This window comes from Sceloporus undulatus, chromosome 8, assembly GCF_019175285.1.
Source record: "Sceloporus undulatus isolate JIND9_A2432 ecotype Alabama chromosome 8, SceUnd_v1.1, whole genome shotgun sequence".
Classification (NCBI taxonomy): Eukaryota; Metazoa; Chordata; class Lepidosauria; order Squamata; family Phrynosomatidae; genus Sceloporus; species Sceloporus undulatus.
Genome location: NC_056529.1, coordinates 33,434,008 through 33,453,841, shown reverse-complemented (window position 1 = coordinate 33,453,841; position 19,834 = coordinate 33,434,008). Strand labels below are relative to the sequence as shown.

Here is a 19,834-nt window from a genome sequence, read left to right as displayed (position 1 = left end):
TTGGACATTCCAACCACATGTGTAGGCATGTATCTCTTGTCCCACAACCCCTCCAGCACAAAGGAGATGTCTTCCTTGTCATTCGTGGACAGGGGTCAGGTACCATCTGTATACCACTTTCAATGTGTTTTCCCATAGGGCAGATGACTTAGACTTATAAGGAGAACATGACCATATATGATGCTATTCTGCATCTGAAATAACCGACTATATATCCAACTCCCACCCTGTTTTATCAAAAGTACCCCACCCATAGCTTTCAACTACCCAGTTATACAATGCAGTTGTACTGTATACAACTGATGGACCTGGGACTGTATACATTTCAATAGCACATCTCTGTACACAACTGAAGATGGTTATTCATTACCCTTCATCAACAGATTGTAGGGTTGCAAGCCATTTTTTGAGATCCATCCCTAAAGCTGGATGTATTACTGAAGGAATCTGGTGTGCAAGTCTAAAATCTTCTCCTACGTCTCTCTCAGAATACATCCAGACTGACTGAAAAGACCAAAAAGTCCCAGATTTTTTTCCTGATTTTTCTGGATTTATTTTGGCGATCGAAAGATGCTTTGGTTTATGTCAGAATATTTTCTATCCACTCCCAGTAAAATCATACTTTTTATAGCAGTTCCCCAGGTTGGTTTATTTTATCCCAGTATAAAGCCAGAAAGAACAGGAACAAAATCTGGGACTTTTCAGTAAGTGTGGATGTGTCCTTATACCCAAGGGACGCTTTCTGCATTTGGTAATGGGTCTCGACAGTTTTGGAGTACTTTATGGCATCTAGTTTTATGTTTTTCAAACTGTGTACTGGTTTGAATCCTGTTAGCCTAGTACCAGATCATTTTTCATTCAGAGCAGCAACAATAGGAAAAGCAGGAAACCCATTTCTTACTTCTGGCAATGACTGAGTTTAAGCTACACATTGCAAAGGTGAAAGATATATTCATTTGATGTATATATGCATGCTGGGTACATCCTTACTGACCCAAGCACGGTAATATTTAGGATGCAAAAGCTATATCCTTCAGCTTTAATAATATGGTTTGAGAAGCTACATGGTGATTTGAAATACCTAATGGATAACAGATTCAGTACTTTAAACGGTGCCATTTTGCCATAAGAGGAAAAAATCATCAGTTTCAGATTATAAAGAATGCATGTTGCTCTGAGAGAAGAACACAGTGATCCAAATTCTGAAAACAGGTATAGGCTTAAACATTTTGAATTCGAGAAGATGACTGGCTTGAGATACAGCCGTAGGTACTCACAAACTGTCTCCGGAGTTTGGTTTTGACTCGGTCTGCCTTGTTGTCTGTAGTGTGGATCGAATAGCTGAGAGAACCCAGGTGGTTGTCAACTGAAATACTTTTCCTCATGTAGAAAGAGTGCGTTCTCGGTGACCTGAAAGGTGCCTCATTCATTGCAGTGCACAGCCTTGGCTGAAAAGCAGAGTCCCTCAGAGATTCAATACAGTCATCTTCCAGCTGCCATGCCTCTCCTAGAAGGACAAGAAGGAAAGAGAAAGGAAGGAGCTACAACCATAACATGAGGAACCAAAGTCAGTGGTTCAGCCACAAGAAAATCAAATTCACATTTCTTGACTATACAGTGGGCCCTTGACTGGGTTTTGTGGATAACCCCTTGTGGATAACAAAATCTGGATGCTCAAGCCCCATTAAAAACAATGGCATAGTAAAATGGTGTCCCTTATATAAAATGTCAAAATGAAAGTTTGCTTTTTGGGATTCATACAGTGGGCCCTTAGTATCCGCTGAGGTTTGGTTCCAGGACCTCTTGTGGATACCAAAATCCATGGATGTTCAAGTCTCATTAAATACAATGGCATAGCAAAATGGTGTCCCTTATATAACATGGCAAAATCAAGGTTTGCTATTAAGAATTTATACTTTTTGGGGGGATATTCTGAAGCCGTGGATGCTTGAATCCGTGGATAAAAAATTAATGGATATGGAGGGTTGACAGTATATTCCCAAAGAATACAATTAATTGAAGTTCTCATCACTTTCGCCCATTTTTTTTAATTACCAGTATTTCAGTCCTGCGGATCAGGAGTATTATTTTGTAGTTCTTTACTAACTATACATTGCCTTATTATTTAAGTGCTCGATATCATTTAAGAGTTGATATATGCTCAAGGCGGTGTAACAAAACTGCCTAGGGAAGATGAAAGGCAATTTAAAATTAAATGAGTTCATAAATAAATAAACCTGAACATGGAGCAAACATCACAGCTGTAAGAAGAAGCTATAAGCATATCTTTTTAAAAGTAATTTCTAGGAAAGATTACACATAAACAGTCATGAAGTTCTTCTGAAGCCCCTGAAAAGGGAGTTTATCTCATGGGGGGAAATCAAGGGTTTAAACTGTCATTATGTGGGAAAGGTGTATGATCGCAGGAAGATTTTCACACACATCGCGATTAAAGAGCATTTATCCCAGCAATAACCAGGTAATAACCAACAATAAAACATTTACAGGATTTAATTGCGATGTTGTGCAATCCCACAACTTTCATGGGATAATGACAGTTTAAACCCCCAATTTTCCCTTTGTGATAAAGTCCAAGCTATCAATTGAATTGATACAAATGAAAGAAAAGGATGCAGCACTACTTCCATTGACTGAAACTTACCAGTAGAGGGTACTGTGCACACTTTCTCATATTCGGGAGCAGAGTGATTCCTGTGTTGCTTCTGTTCTGGCATTTCTTTCCGGTACAACTTTGAATCTAGAAGAGGAACCCGGCTGATAACAGGAGACTGTGGGATGCTTGGAAGGGTCCGCGACTTTCCTAATACAGGTCTCTGGGGCTTTCTGTCCAATGACCTTTGAAAGAATGAAAGGAAAGGGAAACGAAAAGTGAAACTGCAGTCCAAATCCATTTCGTCACAACATTATATTTCTACTAGTGGTGCTCTAAAGTTTGGAAACTGGGAGAGTCACGAAAAGTACATGTTAGTAGCAAGAAGGAAGGGATGGAGGAAGGGATGGCTGTATAGCTGGAAGGCATGCTAACTGGTTTGGTGCTAGCTTACAAAGACTCTGATGAATGAAATAAAGCCCTGCAGCATAAAGAAGTTATCAGTTTGCTTCTAGCTGTTGCCAGGCTTAAGATAGCCAAGAACTGGAAAACTGGAAAGTTGAATATTGCAGGATGCTGGACTAGACTCTGGGACTTGTGGTTAATGAAGAAAATGGCAGATAACAACAACAGAGCGAGAGGCTTACACTCTGGATTGACCTTTCATAAGATTTGGCACCCATTTATTGAATACATCCAGCTGAGATAGTTAGCTTTGTCTGTCAGAGCGCTCTGATGCTAGAACAAACTACAAATCCCAGGATTCCATAGGATGGAGCCATGATAGTTAAAGCTTTGTCCAATAGCATACTTCTGCAGTGCGGTAGCAGCCTAAGACAAGAAATTGCATTGATCGTCCATGAGATGTTTCCGCCACTCGGTGGCAGTAAAGCCTTCCTTCTCCCAAATAATCTGCATTTCCTCTAGAAACTAGAGACAAAACATCTTTTTACACCCAAAGCAGTAAGCCAACCTTTCTCTGCCTACTCCCTGTTGTGTCCTTAGCCAAGCTTCCCCATCCATCCATCCATCCATCCATCCAAGGGATGTCCTGATCCAACCACTGTTTTAGTTAAACTAACGTTAAAGCCATCAACCACTCTGGAATCCCATCATCAAATCCTGGGACAAAGACATTCAGCCTTTATTACCTGACCATATATCTTATCGGCTAGGGCTAGTTTAAGATATAACTATGGTTTCCAAACCTAACATCTGCACATGCTGCTGCACACTCACCCACACTCTGTGTATGTTCTGTGTTGCTCTCAGTCCTCCCAGTCTGAACCACTCCAACTTTCCATGGTCTTCCCATCAGACAGGCCATTATAACCCTGCTGCAAACCCCTAAAACTCCACTATCCCCTTTTCATATTTCCATTTCAGCTAGATCTGTATGCTGTATTCCTGTTTGACTTGCTATCTTGCGAGTGTGATTGCACTCTAGATTTTTCTAAATATAGTGTACCCGTCCCATATACGGACTTAGCGTCCGTGGACTCAAGCTCATGTAGACGGCAAGCCCCAAGCATTAAAATGGTACATGCACTCGTGGCGCACTCATGGTGCTCATGCGGCCATAGCAAACAATGGGACATGAGATCCCACATTTTTCCCATATGTAAGGGGGGTCCGGAATGGATCCCCTATGTATACAAAGGGTTCACTGTAAAACCTTCTTAGTTCACCCAAAACCTAGAGTACTGGTACACACTGGTGCAAATGGTCCAAAGGTTACCAAAGGTCTTGCAAAGCTAATTTCCCCAATATTTGAAGCAGTGCTAACAGCTAATGGGGGACCCCCCCAATCCTCCCACCTATTCTTTGAATAACAGAGTCTAACCCTACCTTAATGTATTATATGTTTGGTGAATAAGAGATAGAGGAATAAAAGGCAACCTTGCCTGACCTCCTTGCCAACTGGAAACCATTCAGCTTCTCCGTATTCTGTTTGAACAGTAGCCTCTGTCCTGAGTACAGGCTATGCTTCAGTACAATCAAATGTTGGGGGACACCCATTTCATTACTTTTTAATGGGATTTCGCCATCTTTTGCTTTCAATTATATACTCTCTTTGATTTCTCTATTGGCAATAGCAATACATATGGTCAGGTCTTTCGTTGCTTGACGAATATGTTTCTGATGAACAAACTGTTGGCCTTGCAAAATTCAATCAGTTACTCTCCTGCTTCATTTTTTATCCAGGGATTCTCTGACACAAAATGTCCCATTTCTCTCCACTTTAGCACCCACATCCCAATCACTGCAATGTTTATACATTCCATTTCTTGCTTTACTACGTCTAGTTTCCATTGATTCATGCTCCTCGCATTCCACATTGGTATAATACGCATTGTGCAGCTTCTGACTTTCCTTTCCTGAGTACATTGACAGATTAACATGCATTGAGCTTTAGTCTAGTCACATCATTAGCCACAATGGTAGTCATACTTGTCCCTAACTGATTTGAAAAGAGTCAAGGGTAAGTCGAGGGTAAAATTTAGGGGCATGTAACAAAGGTTGTAAAGGATGATGCAAAGGAAAATGATGTCAAAGAACTTAGAAAATTCTGGCAGACATAACTGTTTGTGCTCATCCTAAAGGCTGGATTTATGAAAGAATAGAGAGGATCCATGCTTCTTTTTGGTGCTCCCACGATGGACTAAGCCGGGGGTAGGCAAGTTCTTTGGGTTGCTGTCCCTCAGACAACTGGGGGACCGAAGCCAAAAATTAAACAATTAAATAATTTTTAAAAAATTAATTAAATAAATAAACCGGGACAAATGTAGGACAAAATTTTCAAATGGAGGACACTTTTAAAAAATATGGAGGACACACAAAAAAATTGCTGATTTTTTTTAAAAAATGTTAATATAAATGCATGTTTTGGAGGCTTCTATAGACAATTGCCCCCCTTGCCTGCCTCTTGCCCCCCTTGCCCACCTCCTCCTGATAGGCCAAAGGCCCCACGCCCTCACACGAGAGGCCAAAGGCTCTGGCGGCAATCGGCAGCAGGACCGGGCAGGGGCCAGTCCCAAGGTCTTGCCGGGCCGCATCCAGCCTGCAGGCCACAGGTTGCCTACCCCTGGACTAAGCTCTTGCCTTTTGTTCAGAGTAAGCGGATAGCTCCATACACACACACACACACACACTGTACTATATATAGTACAGTGCTTACATTGACCCGTGTATAAGTCGACCCAGGTTTTTTGGATCAATTTTTGACTAAAATTTCTAGACTTGTACATGAGTATATCCAGTAGATTCAGAGGTTACCTGGGCAGAATTCTTGGACTCATTTGTGCTCCATAGTTAACGAAAGACCACAGCAATATGCTTCATGCCCCTATGACAACCGCTGAAATCAAAGAAGTAACTGAAGAAGCATAATTAAGCATATTAAATCCACTAAATCCCCAGGATGCAAAGGTTTTGGAGCGGCATTTTTACCAAACCTTCAAAGATTATCTTCTTTCTTACCTACATACATTCTTCAATGATATCTTGGAGGGTGGTCAGCAACCTGAGTCCTGGTGACTCGACATGATTGCCATTCCAAAGCCTAAGAGAGATTGTCCTCTAATATCTTCTTGCCATCCTATCTCCCTAATAAACCAAGATAACAAGACCCTGAGTGCCATATTGACCAGGTGACTTAATTCTTTCACTGTGAAATATATCCACGCAGAATAAACTAGATTTACCCCGGGGGGGGGGGGCAGATAACAGATTAGTCAGAGAAGCACTTAATATTATTCATCATGCTCGCCATTTTAAGGCCCCATTTGACACTATTCCTTCCTTATTCTCTAAAGGTGTCTGAATGGCCACTTCTGCTCAAAATGTTTATTGACATTTTGGAAATCCTTCTTTTAACTCTTCAGTGTGGTTCTCCTTATATGTGAAAAGGATAGACTGGTGTTGGAAATTAATATTTATGGAGTACTGTGTCCAGGAATGGGGACCACAGTTCAAGAAGGATATTGACTAGCTGGAACACAGAATTATAGGATCATGGAGCCATAGAGTTGGAATAGACCACAAGGGCCATCAAGTTCAATGCCATTCTGCCATGCAGGAACTCACGATCCAAGCATCCCTTGACAGATGGCCATCCAGCCTCTGTTTAAAGACCTCCAATCCTCAGCTCTATCCAAAGCAGGATCACCAAGATGGTCAAAGATCTAGAAATCAAGCCCTATGAGCAAAACCTAAGGGAGCTGGGTATGAAGATGCCAAAACCACAGATGCTGGCGAAACGTCAGGAAGAAACTCTTCTAGAACATGGCCACATAGCTTGAAAAACCCACAAAAAACTATGGATGCCGGCCATAAAAGCCTTCGACTTCACACTGGAGCTGGGTATGTTTAGTTTAGAGAAGAGAAGACTAAGAGGTGACATGATACTATATTTAAATATCTAAAAGGATATCATTTAGAAGATGTAGAAGATGAAATAATACCAAGCACACACATTCTTTGAAGCTTCTGTGATAAACTGCCGCAAAATGATCTCTCCCTGAACAGAATGGAAACAAAATTCACAAAAAAATTAAGAAAGCATAAAAAGATGCATACAGCAAAAAATATCAATTTCCATACATACATTGACAGGATCTAAACCAAAGGGAAGGAATCGCACAAGAGAGGACTTTGGCCATAAAAATTAAGAGATGCTTGGAGAGTCTATTCTCTCTCTCATTATCCTAACATTATCCTATTAACGCTTTTGAAACAATACAAAGATCTGTAGCACTTATTTATTGAAGAAGGAAGGAGGGAGGGAGGGCAGAAAGGGAGGGAGGCTGATATGCCACAATGACAGATATGGAGCTAATATGATTTATTATTCTGCCAACAAGCCTTAAGCTTTCATTCTTTTTGTCTCTTGTTTTCCCTCTCCATTTCTACACCAGTAATAGGGATGAGTGAATTCGTTCACATGGCAGTTTCCCTTGCAGGCAGCGTCACAGATGACTGTCTACTGCTGGGGTCTTACAAACACATGAGAGATTATAAAACCTCAAATTTTGTATTTCTCTTTTCTGGTTATTTATTTTGAATCAAGGACAATAAACAGGAAATGAACACAACACACATACACCAAAACCTACGGTTTTAGTGTCTCAGATGTCAGAAAAAAGGAACAGCTTGCTTTGTCTTAATCTCACCTTGTTTTAGTCATCAGGTCCAGTCTTTAGCACTCTGTAATCGTCATTCTGCTTTCATGTATTGGGTTTATCCATCACTCCCTCAGCTTCTCTTGCCCTGTCCCTCCAGCACCAAAGTTTGCATACTGTTTACTTGATAAAATCATAGCGACTCGCTGCAAGTTTCATCCAAACACATTTGGAAACACTGGAGTTCACTAAATAAATATGCCTCAGTACATCAAATTCCAGTTCATCCATGCTAATAATTCAAAGCAAAGCACACAGAGCTGTTTTCCACATAACTAGTGTTCAGAATATGGATATGATCAAATCAAGTTGCTTTTGCTAGCTTATTTTCTGACTTGCAAGAGATGTTCATATCCAGATCCACAGAAGTCCTCCTTTGTTCACCTCTGCATTCGGTCCAACTCCAGTTTCAACATTTTCCCTAAAGAAGAAAATATCCTCCCATTTGATTTGTCACCCCTCAAGTACATTCATATTTATACATGTATGTTATACCTAACCTTTCTCCCAGCAAATGATTCAAACAGCTTACAACAAATTAAAACAGGGCACAGCTAAAAACTGGTCTCACTTCATGTAAAACTTCAGCCACATCCTAAATATCACAGTTCTTGTTGCTGTGTTCATCATCATCATCATCAACATCTTGGTCTTTGAAAAGGCAGCTATGGGGCTCTCCAGACCTCCCCAAAAGGGTGGGCTGGAGGCATCCAATTTTCGTCCGGAGGGACACCGCAGCAGCCAAACCGCGTGGAACATGGAAAAACCGGGTTCTTCTTGGAGCATGCGGACGATGTCATCAGTGCACCATTGGTGCACTGTGGTGCATCCATGATGCAAGCACCGCGTCTGGACGTGCAGCGCTCAGCCATGCTTGCGTCATGGATGCACACCCTGTCTGGGCAGGGCCACACAGTCATGGCACCACTGGCACGAACTAGGATTCCAGAGAGTGTGGTTGCTGTGCACTCCAGAACCCTAGAATCGGCGCAGGCATGCCATTTCTCGCCTGTCTGTCTTAGGCCTATGAAAAGCTGCTGTGTGTTTTGACTGTTTTGCTACCAACTCATGGACATGGAAAATGATGAAACTGGAAAGTTGTGCCCAGAAAAAAAAAGTTAGTTTCACACCAGCTATCTCAGAACTCTCTGAAGATGCCAGCCACAGATGCTGGCGAAGCATCAGGAAGAAACTCTGCTAGAACATGGCCACATAGTCCGAAAAACCCACCAAAAACTACGGATGCCGGCCATGAAAACCTTCGACTTCGCATGTCTCAAAACTGTCTACACAGCAGTAAACAGCAGCTATCCAGGGTGCCAGGGAGTACACAAAACATGTATTCCTCCACTTGGTAGAACACTACCCAAAGAAACCTTTCAGCATCAAGAGTATGAATTTTCAAATACAAGGGAATTTCTACTTCATTGATACTTCTGCCTTTTTTCACAAAGCTGTGACATTAGGAAAATCCCTTTCAGTAACAACTTCTAATAAAGCTCCTAATATTTACATCCCGACTGTAAAATTGCTTCCTTCCGTCTACCTGTATCCAGAACAAGAGTGATGGCAACCTTCCTCCCACCCAGCTGTGAATCAGCAAAGAAGCAGTGGGTGGGCTGGGCAACAAATATTCTTTTGAACAGCCATGACTCACAAGCTAAGTCTTCCTTTTTTTTCCTTTGCACTGAAACAAGACTGTTAATCTTCAAGTTGATGCTGAGAAACTGGCTACACCTGCAAAATATTTCTGCTCATCTGAGCAGAACAAATCCAGAAAAAGTCAAGGAAAAGATGAATACAAGGAGTTTTTGTTTTTAAATGTAGCTGCAGTTACTGTGCCAGGGAATAAATTACCATCATGGTTACAATTTGTTTTTTGGAAAAACCATTATTTCCTTTTTTGGAAACATATTCAGGGATGTATTGAACCATGCAGCAAAATACAACAAAAGCCAAAATCTACAAAAGAGTGATACCTTTACATCATGCAAGCTTTCAAAGCTTCACTGGCTGCTTCATCAGGCAAAGATGTTTAAAATAATGCAGGAGACAAAAAGTGAAAATCGTAGAATCATTGAGTTGGAAGAGACCGCAAGGGCCATCCAGTCCAACCCCATTCTGCCATGCAAGAAATCTAAATCAATGCATCCCCGACAAAATGTTAGTGTCACAGGCCTACATTTTGTCTCCGATGTTACTTGTGCTGTCAGTTAAGACTGTGTGGAGGGATTTTAATGCAGGCAAAGGCCACTCCTGTTCTCAGCCATGTGGGGACTAGGCACAAAGGGAAATAAAAGACAGATAATAAAACAGGTATTGGGATGTTGTGGCTCGGCAGTTAAGATGCTGACTCTGATGATTGCAAGATCAGCAGTTCAAGGCCCAAGCGCTGCGTGACGGACTGACCTCCCGTCACTAGTCCCAGCTTCTGCCAACTTAACAATTCAAAAGCATGTAAAAGTACAAGTAGATAAATATCAACTCCATTAGAACTCTTTGAGGTTTTTGCCTCCAACAAAGGTAAAACGGAATGATTTGGATTACAACTGGCAAGATTTACTTATAATGCATCCAAAAGTTTTTTTCCAGATGTAACAGTACAGAGACCTCTTGAGAAATTAAATGTTCTCTGCCAAAGATAATTTTGCATAGGCCATCGATAGCCTGGATCTCAAGGAAAATTACTTTTCTGTTGCTAATGGAGGTGATATTTTATTACCTGTCTTTCATTGTCCTTTCTCCCTAGTCTTGAAACAATCATGGTTCCCCATCCCATCACTTTAGACTGAGGGACTTAGGATTCTTTGACTATTGTCAGCCAATCTGTATCTGTCTGAAGACCCTTTTATCACCTTCTAATTGCCTGGGTATCCAACTTGCAACAGCATCAACAGGCAGAGTAACACGAACACTCCATTTACACATTCTTAAGTATTGGAATCTCAGGATATTCATAAGGGAGAATGAGCAGGTTCTGTGTTACTCTTTTAGTCTGCATATTTGTTATATGCAGTCATCATTAGCTGGATTTAGCAGTCTGGTACTAGTTCAATAAATGCTGGCCCACATATTGCTAAAGGTCACTGATGAGTATATGGGGCTCGGGATTCCAGTGCCAGCCTCGGATGGGATGACCACCACTACTAGAGATGCCCAGTGAATAAGACTATGTTCCACCACATTGTAAGTTGGACTGTGCTACTGAACTGATTCTGGGGGCTATCAAAAGGTAAGTTATATTCCATGATTCCCAAATAACTAGCAGCCTTAAGGGTGTTCGTAGACAAGAACTTGGCAAGAGAATTAATAAGGCCAGCCACTTCTTCAATCGTTGCCCCAGTCTTATTACAGCACAGGAAAGATCGCTTGTTGAGACTGTATGCGGACTGTTGAAGTTAAACGTTATATGCACCTCAAATAAGTATCCCTTGCCCTTGAGGATGGACATGTTAGCCACCTAAAAAAATTACAAAGCTGGACTTAAGAGAAGCATACTTTCAGATCCACATCGAAGAAGGATATGAGTGGGAAACTGCTTTTAGTTGCCAACTAGGTCATAGAATCATAGAACTGTAGAGTTGGAAGAGACCACAAGGGCCATCCAGTCCAACGCCCTGTCTTTGAGTATATGGATATTTGGATTAAGTGAGGCCCAGGCAGTGTTTATTCACCTTCATCCAAAAACATCTGAGGAAGCAGTCTGAAATCTATGAAAGCTCGTGCTGCCAACTTCTTTCTTTCAGTTAGTCTCAAAGGTGCTACAAGATTTTACATACTGATTAATGAGGTTCTCCATGAATTCCTGTACAAATTATGAGCTGGTGCAAAAGGTGCTTAAGAAACTGCTGGGCAATCAACTCTATGTAAAACTTTCTAAATGTGAGTTTCATTGAAATAAACTATATTACCTGGGATATGGAATCTCAAGCAGGGAGAGGGGTGGAAATGGATGTCGTGAAGGTCCAAGATGTGGTGGACTGGGACATACCCAAAAACAGATGTCAGCTGCAGAGCTCTGGGGGTTTACTAACTTCTACCATCAAGTTATTCCAAACTTTGCTCAGATAGCTCTGCCCTTGACTGATTTGCTAAAAACCAAAGACAAAAAAAGGAAAGGAAGGGGAAAAAAACCAATTATAGAATCTGATGGAGCCTACGGTGCCAAGAGGCTTTTGAATGCCTCAAAGTGCTGTGCACATCTGATCCCATCTTCAAACACTCATGGGACCTTTTGTGGTTCAAGCGGATGCACTGGATGTGGCAATTAGGGTCTCTTTGTTACAAAAGGACAAGGAGGCTCACTTAAGACCATGTGCTTATTTATCCAGACACAGAGCTTAACTGGCAAGTTTAGGGAAAGGAAGTTGAGTCTATTTGTCGGATACTATTGGGATCCTATATGACAGTGGTTCTCAGATGGTAGGTCAATGAACATTATCAATTTTATTTCTTTGAATGATACAGTTCCATGAAACGTTGTGTGCCTTCAAGACCTTTCCAATTTATGGCGACCCCAGGGACATAGCCAAAGGGGGGTCCGTGGGGTCTGGACCACCCCTTCCATTAGATATAATGAATGGTGTGTGTTGCCGCACCGCCTGTGCCCAAGCCCCATTATAATGGCCAAGTCGGGAATCGAACCCCAGTCTCCGGAGTTCTACTCAAACACTCAAATCACTACGCAACGCATGCTTGATATTTAATCACTAATAACAAGAGTGCTGGTTATTATCATTATAACTAATCATTATTATTTATGTTAAAAGGGTATCTACTCTCAGAAGACAGCTTACAAGTAAATGGCAGCTTGGAAAAGGGGGATTTGGACTGATTCGTATTCCCACCACCATGGCCTGCTACTTGCACCAAGGAGGTCCAATCTGTACAGCCGCTGTTTAGTAAATGCAAAGAAAATTCTCAAGTGCCACTCATGTGCTTGACGTCAATAAGGTTTTTTAACCCTCAAATATGGGAACTACAATCTATTATTGTAGGTTATTATCTACTATCTATTATTGTTGTTGTTGTTGTTATTTGTATCTCACTCTTTTCCCAGAACTGGTACTCAGGGCGGCTCATATGTTCCTTCAAACTATATTCAATCAATTAGAAGGATACGTAGAAGCAAAGTGCCATGCAATTTTGTTGATAGGATGAAGTATGTTTGGGGGGAAAGTGCTCCAGCTCCTTCCTTTCCAGTACACTATGCATTCATGAAGATAATTGTCATCTATGAATTCATGAACATAATTATGGTTTGTTTTCCTTAAAAGCAACCTTGCCGGCAAACCCAGCAGGAGCGAGTGGTACATTTCTGCAGGGCCCTGTTGTTTCAGCCAGAATCACCAGCCTTCCTCTGAATATGCTGCTCAGGGGTCTAGGGAACAACCTGGAGTAGGTTTTTGACATCATGGAGGGTTGCAGTAGGAGGTGAAGGGGGAAAAATGCCAAGTCCACTAACACTGGATTCTGAAGTACATAGGTGGGTACTGGTATATGCTCCTAAGTATTCCTTCTTTACTTGCATCTACTAAAGAGGAATTCAAAGATATAGCATGTTAGTCTGAAAAATCAGTATGCAAAAGGATCTGTAGCAGCTTTGAGACTAATTGAAAGAAAGACATTGGTTGCATGGGCTTTTGTAGACTTCAGTTAAGATTTTTGCACAATGTCGCTATTAAACAGGCAATAAACAGCAACATGGGGAAATCCCAAAAATGATTTGTTTCTTTTTATTGCCTGTTTACTGTCTGATTATTACCTGTTTATTGTCTGTTTAATAGCAATGCGTCTGAAAATCTTAATTGCGATATCGCATTTTGCACAGGATAATCACTGTTTAAACCCCCAGTTTCCTCCTGATTTTCCCTGTGTGATAAGGTCCTAAGTGGCAACAACAACAAGATTTTTCAAAAGCACTTCCAAAAGCTATTGTGCCTTTACCAGGACAGAAAAGCTTCACCATCACCACCACCATGACCATCATCATCTAAAAAAACTAAGGAAACATTTCTATCTGAAGAAGTCCTTGCATTTCAGTCCCTTAATTCTCCAACTGATCCTAAAACCGCTTCACTGCAGATTGAAAATGAGTGACAGAAAAACTGGAAGCAACACTGAAGAAGAAAAGCCTCAGAGAGCAAAGTTGAAGCTGCTGCTGCTGTTTTAATATGCAAAGCCTAAGCAGCCTAAGCAGCTCAATCAAGCAGCCAAAGTAAAATGCCATTGCTTTCCTTGATACCATCACTGTAGCTGCTAAAATATTATATATAGTGGTTCCATACAAAGATGAACCCCAAACCCTAGAAAATGAGGTGGAAGCTGCAATATTGGAAAGAATAAATCACCAGGAATAGACAATTTCCCAATAGAATTGGTACAATCCATGCAGACAGACTCAACTCCAGCGATTACTAAAATATGCCAACAAATATGGAAAACAAAACGATGGTCAACAGACTGGAAACGATCTATACACATCCCAATCCACAAAGAAAAGAGACACAAAAGACTGCAGCAACTATAGGCCCACAGCATTAATTTCCCATACAAGCAAAATCATGGTCAAAATTCTGAAGCACAGACGCAAATCATATATGGAGAGAAAAATCCCAGAGGTGCAACCGGGTTTCATAAAAAGAAGAGACACTAGGGACTATATTGCAAACAAACGATGGTTAAAACACCAAAGAATTCCAGAACAATATCTACATGTGCTTTAAAGACTACAGAAAAGCATTTGACTGTATAGATCATTAAAAGCTATGGATTGCTCTCAAGGGAGTGCCACTGTATCTGATGGTCCTGATGACTTAGTACATAGAACAAGTGTCCACTTAAAACAGAATACGGTTAGAACAGTATACAGAGAAACAGAATGATTCCCAGTTGGCAAAAGGGTCAGGCAAGGGAGAATACTATCACCCTATTGATTTAACTTGTATGTAGAAAGCATCATAAGAAGAGCAGGTTTAGACTCAGAAGAAGAATGAGTGAATACAGGAGAAAGGAATATCAACAATTTAAGATATGCAGACAACCCCATACAGCAGCCAGCCCTTCCTATCCATGGATTTTTTATCCACAGATTCAACCATCCACATCAAAAATAATATGCAGTTGGTCCTTTCATATCCACGGAGGATCCGTTCCGGACATCCCCATGGATAAGAAAAAAATGTGTGACCTCAATAAAAGTATCAATAAAAGTATAGTGTCTAGATCAAGGGAAGTAATAGTGCCACTGTATTCTGCTCTGGTCAGGCCCCACCTGGAATATTGTGTCCAGTTCTGGGCACCACAATTCAAAAAGGATATTGAGAAACTGGAGCGTGTCCAGAGGAGGGCGACTAAAATGGTGAAAGGTCTGGAAACCTTGCCCTATGAGGAACGACTCAGGGAGCTGGGGAAGTTTAGCCTGGAGAAGAGAAGGTTAAGAGGTGATATGATAACCCTGTTTAAATATTTGAAAGGATGTCACATTGAGGAGGGAGCAAGCTTGTTTTCTGCTGCTACAGAGAATAGGACCCGGAACAATGGATGCAAGCTACAGGAAAAGAGATTTCACCTCAACATTAGGAAGAACTTCCTGACAGTAAGGGCTGTTCGACAGTGGAACAAACTCCCCCGGAGTGTAGTGGAGTCTCCTTCCTTGGAAGTCTTTAAGCAGAGGCTAGATGGCCATCTGTTGTGGATGCTTTGATTTGGATTTCCTGCATGGCAGGGGGTTGGACTGGATGGCCCTTGTGGTCTCTTCCAACTCTATGATTCTATGATTCAAGTCCTGTTGTCCACATTGGTGGTGCGTCGTGCATATGCTGCTATTGAGAACAATGCCACATACTGGCAACACCGCATGGGTGGTAAGAGAGGCCCTCCTTCACCTCCACCAGGCTCCAGGGAAGGTCCATGCTGGAGCTTTTCACCACTTCCTCCTCCTCCAGGGCAGTGGGGCTTCGCTGGTGCAGAAAGTCTCACCCTCCAGAGACTACAACCAAGCTGGTCTTGGCCAGGACAGGTAGGGTGACCACCAGCTGCCATTTGACCTTGTCAAACAAGGAGCCAGCCTCATCCACTAGGAAGGGCAGCAGGAGGCAGAGACAGTAGGTGGCCAGGTGCAGGAAGTAAAGGTGTGGTTTCCACCTGCAGACCTCCAGCTGGGCCAGGGTGGCAAAGCAGAGCAGCTTGACAATGACCACCAGTATACAGGGCTAACTGCTGAGTCCTGAATGTTCTGGTAGCCCTGGAGATCCACAAAGGCGCAGAGATGAGGATCCAGCATTGGGAGGCGATGGATAGAGGAAGTAAAGAGGAGGAGGGCAGCTCAGTCTGGCACTCCAGATCTGGGGTCCAGGCACAGCCACTGAGAAAACAGGGCTTGCCATCCACAGATGCTCAAACTTTGTACCTTGTACTTTGTACCTTGAGAATGGAATCTGGGTATTTGAACTTCAAATTGATGACTTAAAGCAAAGCCAGTCCAGGATGGTGTGCATGTATGTGCCTTCAAGCCATCAGTCAACTTGATGAATTTCATAGGGTTTTCTTAGGCAAAGAATACATAGAGGTGGTTTTGCCAGTTCCTTCCTCTGAAATGTAATCTACAGCTCCTGGTATTTGTCTGTAGTCTTCCATGCAAGTATTAACCAACCAGTTAATACTTAGCTTCCAAGATAAGATAGGATCTGCTGCCTTTAGGGCATTTAGACCATACAGTTCAGGTTCATAGGTGTGTCAAATCTACCTGTCAGTTTTGTGATTTGTTGGTGTCAGCATCAACACTAATCATCATAACATCATAAACAGGGAAGAGTTCAAATGAAGAAAGAAAACAGCAGCATGGACGCCTCTTTGGGGTAATTTATATAAAGAATCCAAATACTGACAAACTTCTCCATAGCAATAGAGTCAAGAGGAACATCAAGACCTCACTGACCACTGCCTGCCTATGTTTCTTTTTCAAAAAAGAGATCTCCTGTTCATAAAGTGTGTATAAATAATAGAGACATTAAATGACATGCTGATAAATAACTGCAGAAATAGTCATACAGGCTAAATCTCCTTTGTCCAAAATGCTTGGGCCCAGAAGTGTTTTGGATTTCAGATTTTTTCAGAGTTTGGAATATTTCCATAGACATTTCCTGTCATTATCACACAATTGCACAAAGATTATCACACAACACTGCGCTTATCCCATACTTCTTCTGTTAATAACCTGTAATTATCCTGTAATATCCTATTAATGCTAAATTCCCATGAACTGCTTATTACAGGATGTTTACAGGGTATTAATGGGACAAGTGTGGGATGAGCCCAGTGTTGTGTGATAATCTTCATGCAACTGCAAGATTATGACGGAAGCATTCTGTTTCTCTCCTGTTTCTTATCCCCATGTGATAATGTCCATAATGACATGTCTCGAAGTGTAAGCATGAAATTCATTTTGTTGCTGTTGTTGTTTTAAATCTCAACAAATACATAACACACATACAAACATAAAAACATACCATGCATAAACATATTGTAATAATATTCACTTCTCAATGAAAAAATTACAAAACAAACCAGTAAACAATTAACTTCCTAATTCCCACTGAAGAAAATGGAATTTCCATACATGCCTCCTGTTCTCCTTTTTCTTATTAGGCCCTTATATTCAAGTCCTCTGCTATACCCTTCACCATACATTGGGTTATAGCTTCTTCTATAACGGGTTCTTACATTACCTCTACTTATATCTCTATATCTTAACTAAATTAATGATCTTTATATGAACCACAACACTAAGAATTGCCTCCATCTGTCATGCCAAAAAGTAATCATATCTTTCCAATCTTTCTCGTACCTCTTCAAGGTTTGATCTTTTATTGAGACTGTTCATTTATCCAGCTGCACCATATCATAAAGCATAATTAACCAATCATCCACTGACAGTATTCCTTCTTCCTTGTTTCGGGTACAAACTAATTTAGCTGCTGTAACCATTAATAGCAGAATTCTCCAGTATGTCTTTTCAATATTTCCCTCCAACGGACGTAACATATTCAGTAAATGCATCTCAGGTGACAATGGGAAGTCTATATCCAGTATCATCGTTGTATGAATTTTGACCCAATAGGATTTTGCTTTAGGACAGAGCCACCACATATGAAAAAAATCATCCAGTCTTTACATTTCCAACATTTGCCATTTGTACATTTTTGCTTTTTTTCCAGTGTAAAATGGCACCTGGAAAATATTTTATACAGTAGTATAATCGCCCCTCCTAACTTGTGGGGAATCCGTTCCACCACCAACCGACAAGTTAGGAGACTCGTATATAATCAAGCCCCATTGAAATTAATGGGGCGCACTCTCATGTGCAAACATAGGGCCCGCACCATGGAAGCACGCCCCATTCACCCCAATGGTGGGTCACTCCTCTGTGGATCATTAAGTCCACAGATTTCAAGTCCCCAGACTTGGAGGGGTGATAGTAATTCTCTTTAACATCATAACACATCATAAATTTCATGTTTTTCCCCCAAGATTTCTCCGACTTTTCCAGATTAACTGGAGGGCCAGTGCTTCATGCCCATTGAGTCTTTCATCATTTCTTGTAAGAATTAGCTTATAAAATTTAGCTATCTTATGATTGTCTCCATCAAATATCAGAATTTCTAACTCATTCTTATCTACGTAATTGTAAACCATCAGTTTTCAAATCCATTTTGAACCTTTCTTTTAATTGCTATATAAAAACCACTAGCACTCCAAACCTTTGGTATCTGCTGGGATTTGGTTCCAGGACCCTCCATGGATAACAAAATCCATGTATGCTCAGGTCCCATGAAATATGATAGCATAGTGAAATGGAGCCCCTTATATACAATGGCAAAAGCAAGGTTTGCTTTTTGGAGATATATATATATATATATATAGAGAGAGAGAGAGAGAGAGAGAGAGAGAAAGAGAGAGAGAGAGAGAGTCATGGATGGTGGAAACTGTGGATACAGCTAACTATAATTCTTCTCTCTTTTTTTACAAAAATATCCTGGCCCTGTGAAATTAATTTATGTTTCGTATATACCTTATATAAATAACCTGAAGTTAATTTTATACACAATATTTTTGATAATGTTTTGCATGAAACAAAGTTTGTGTACACTGAACCATCAGAAAGCAAAAGTGTCACTATCTTGGCCACTCGTGTGGTCAATTTTAGAATTTGGAGTATTTTGGCATTTTGGACAAGGGAGACTCAGCCTTTGCCACCATGCGGATGCAGTCTAAAATTTGATTCCATACTAAATTGTACACATTATGGATCCCGATACATGAAGCTGTACAGGAAAATATATTAATATTGTTTCCCATTGCCACCGTTTAGCGAATCCAAGATCTCCTCTTGCTATGTTTAATTGGCAATATGAGGGTCAATACAATATGCAAAACTAAGGAGAAAAAATAGGAATACAAACAAAGGAACTTTATGTAAGTTTAAAAGAACCCCACTTCAAGTTATGGTAAAATCTTCAATGCCTGGATAAATTAAGTAGCACTAGAGATCCAGTTTTGGTTCATGACCATTTCTATCTTTAGAAATTTGTATCTCAATTAATGACAAATAGAGCCCTTCTCCCATTAACCCATGCATGCACAAAAGCTAACAGACGTATAGGTGGAGGAAGAATTGTTCCCGCTACCTGCATTCGGTGATACTGCAGCAGTAGCTGCCACTTCTCCTGCCACTCCGTCGATCGGATCGAAATTCATTCCTGGACTTCCTTAAGCTGAAGTACTCTGTGAGCTTTCCAAAGGACGACATGGCAACATCACAGTCCAGCCTTCCGCATATGTACATATGTGTGCCGAAATCTACACACACATTCAGATGTCAGAGCCAGGATGTATTCATCACTCAGGATATGCCACCAGTGTTTCCTGGGCTGGGCAGGAGTGCTAAGAGAGTTGGAGAAAAGGAAAGCAAGGACTTTAGAAAGAACAGACAGACCATCATCGTCGATTGTGCTGATATTTTTCACTCAGGACGAATGCAAAG

General features: G+C 41.1%; 1 protein-coding gene across 3 annotated transcripts in view; it reads right to left on the bottom strand.

Annotated features, from left to right (window-relative positions):
* Positions 1-19,834, bottom strand: part of LOC121914888 (ankyrin repeat and fibronectin type-III domain-containing protein 1-like) — a 311,519-nt gene that overhangs the window by 261,438 nt on the left and 30,247 nt on the right. For 2 of the 3 annotated variants that reach the window (XM_042438666.1, XM_042438667.1), the window contains 3 exons: positions 19,479-19,734; positions 2,663-2,856; positions 1,278-1,507 (listed from right to left, as the gene is read on the bottom strand). In XM_042438666.1, the coding sequence (XP_042294600.1) occupies positions 1,278-1,507; positions 2,663-2,856; positions 19,479-19,636 (582 nt within the window). In that variant the 5' untranslated portion in view covers positions 19,637-19,734. Of the gene's footprint in view, positions 1-1,277; positions 1,508-2,662; positions 2,857-11,702; positions 11,772-19,478; positions 19,735-19,834 lie in introns of those variants that run through there. The other variant, XM_042438668.1, reaches the window with a different exon arrangement.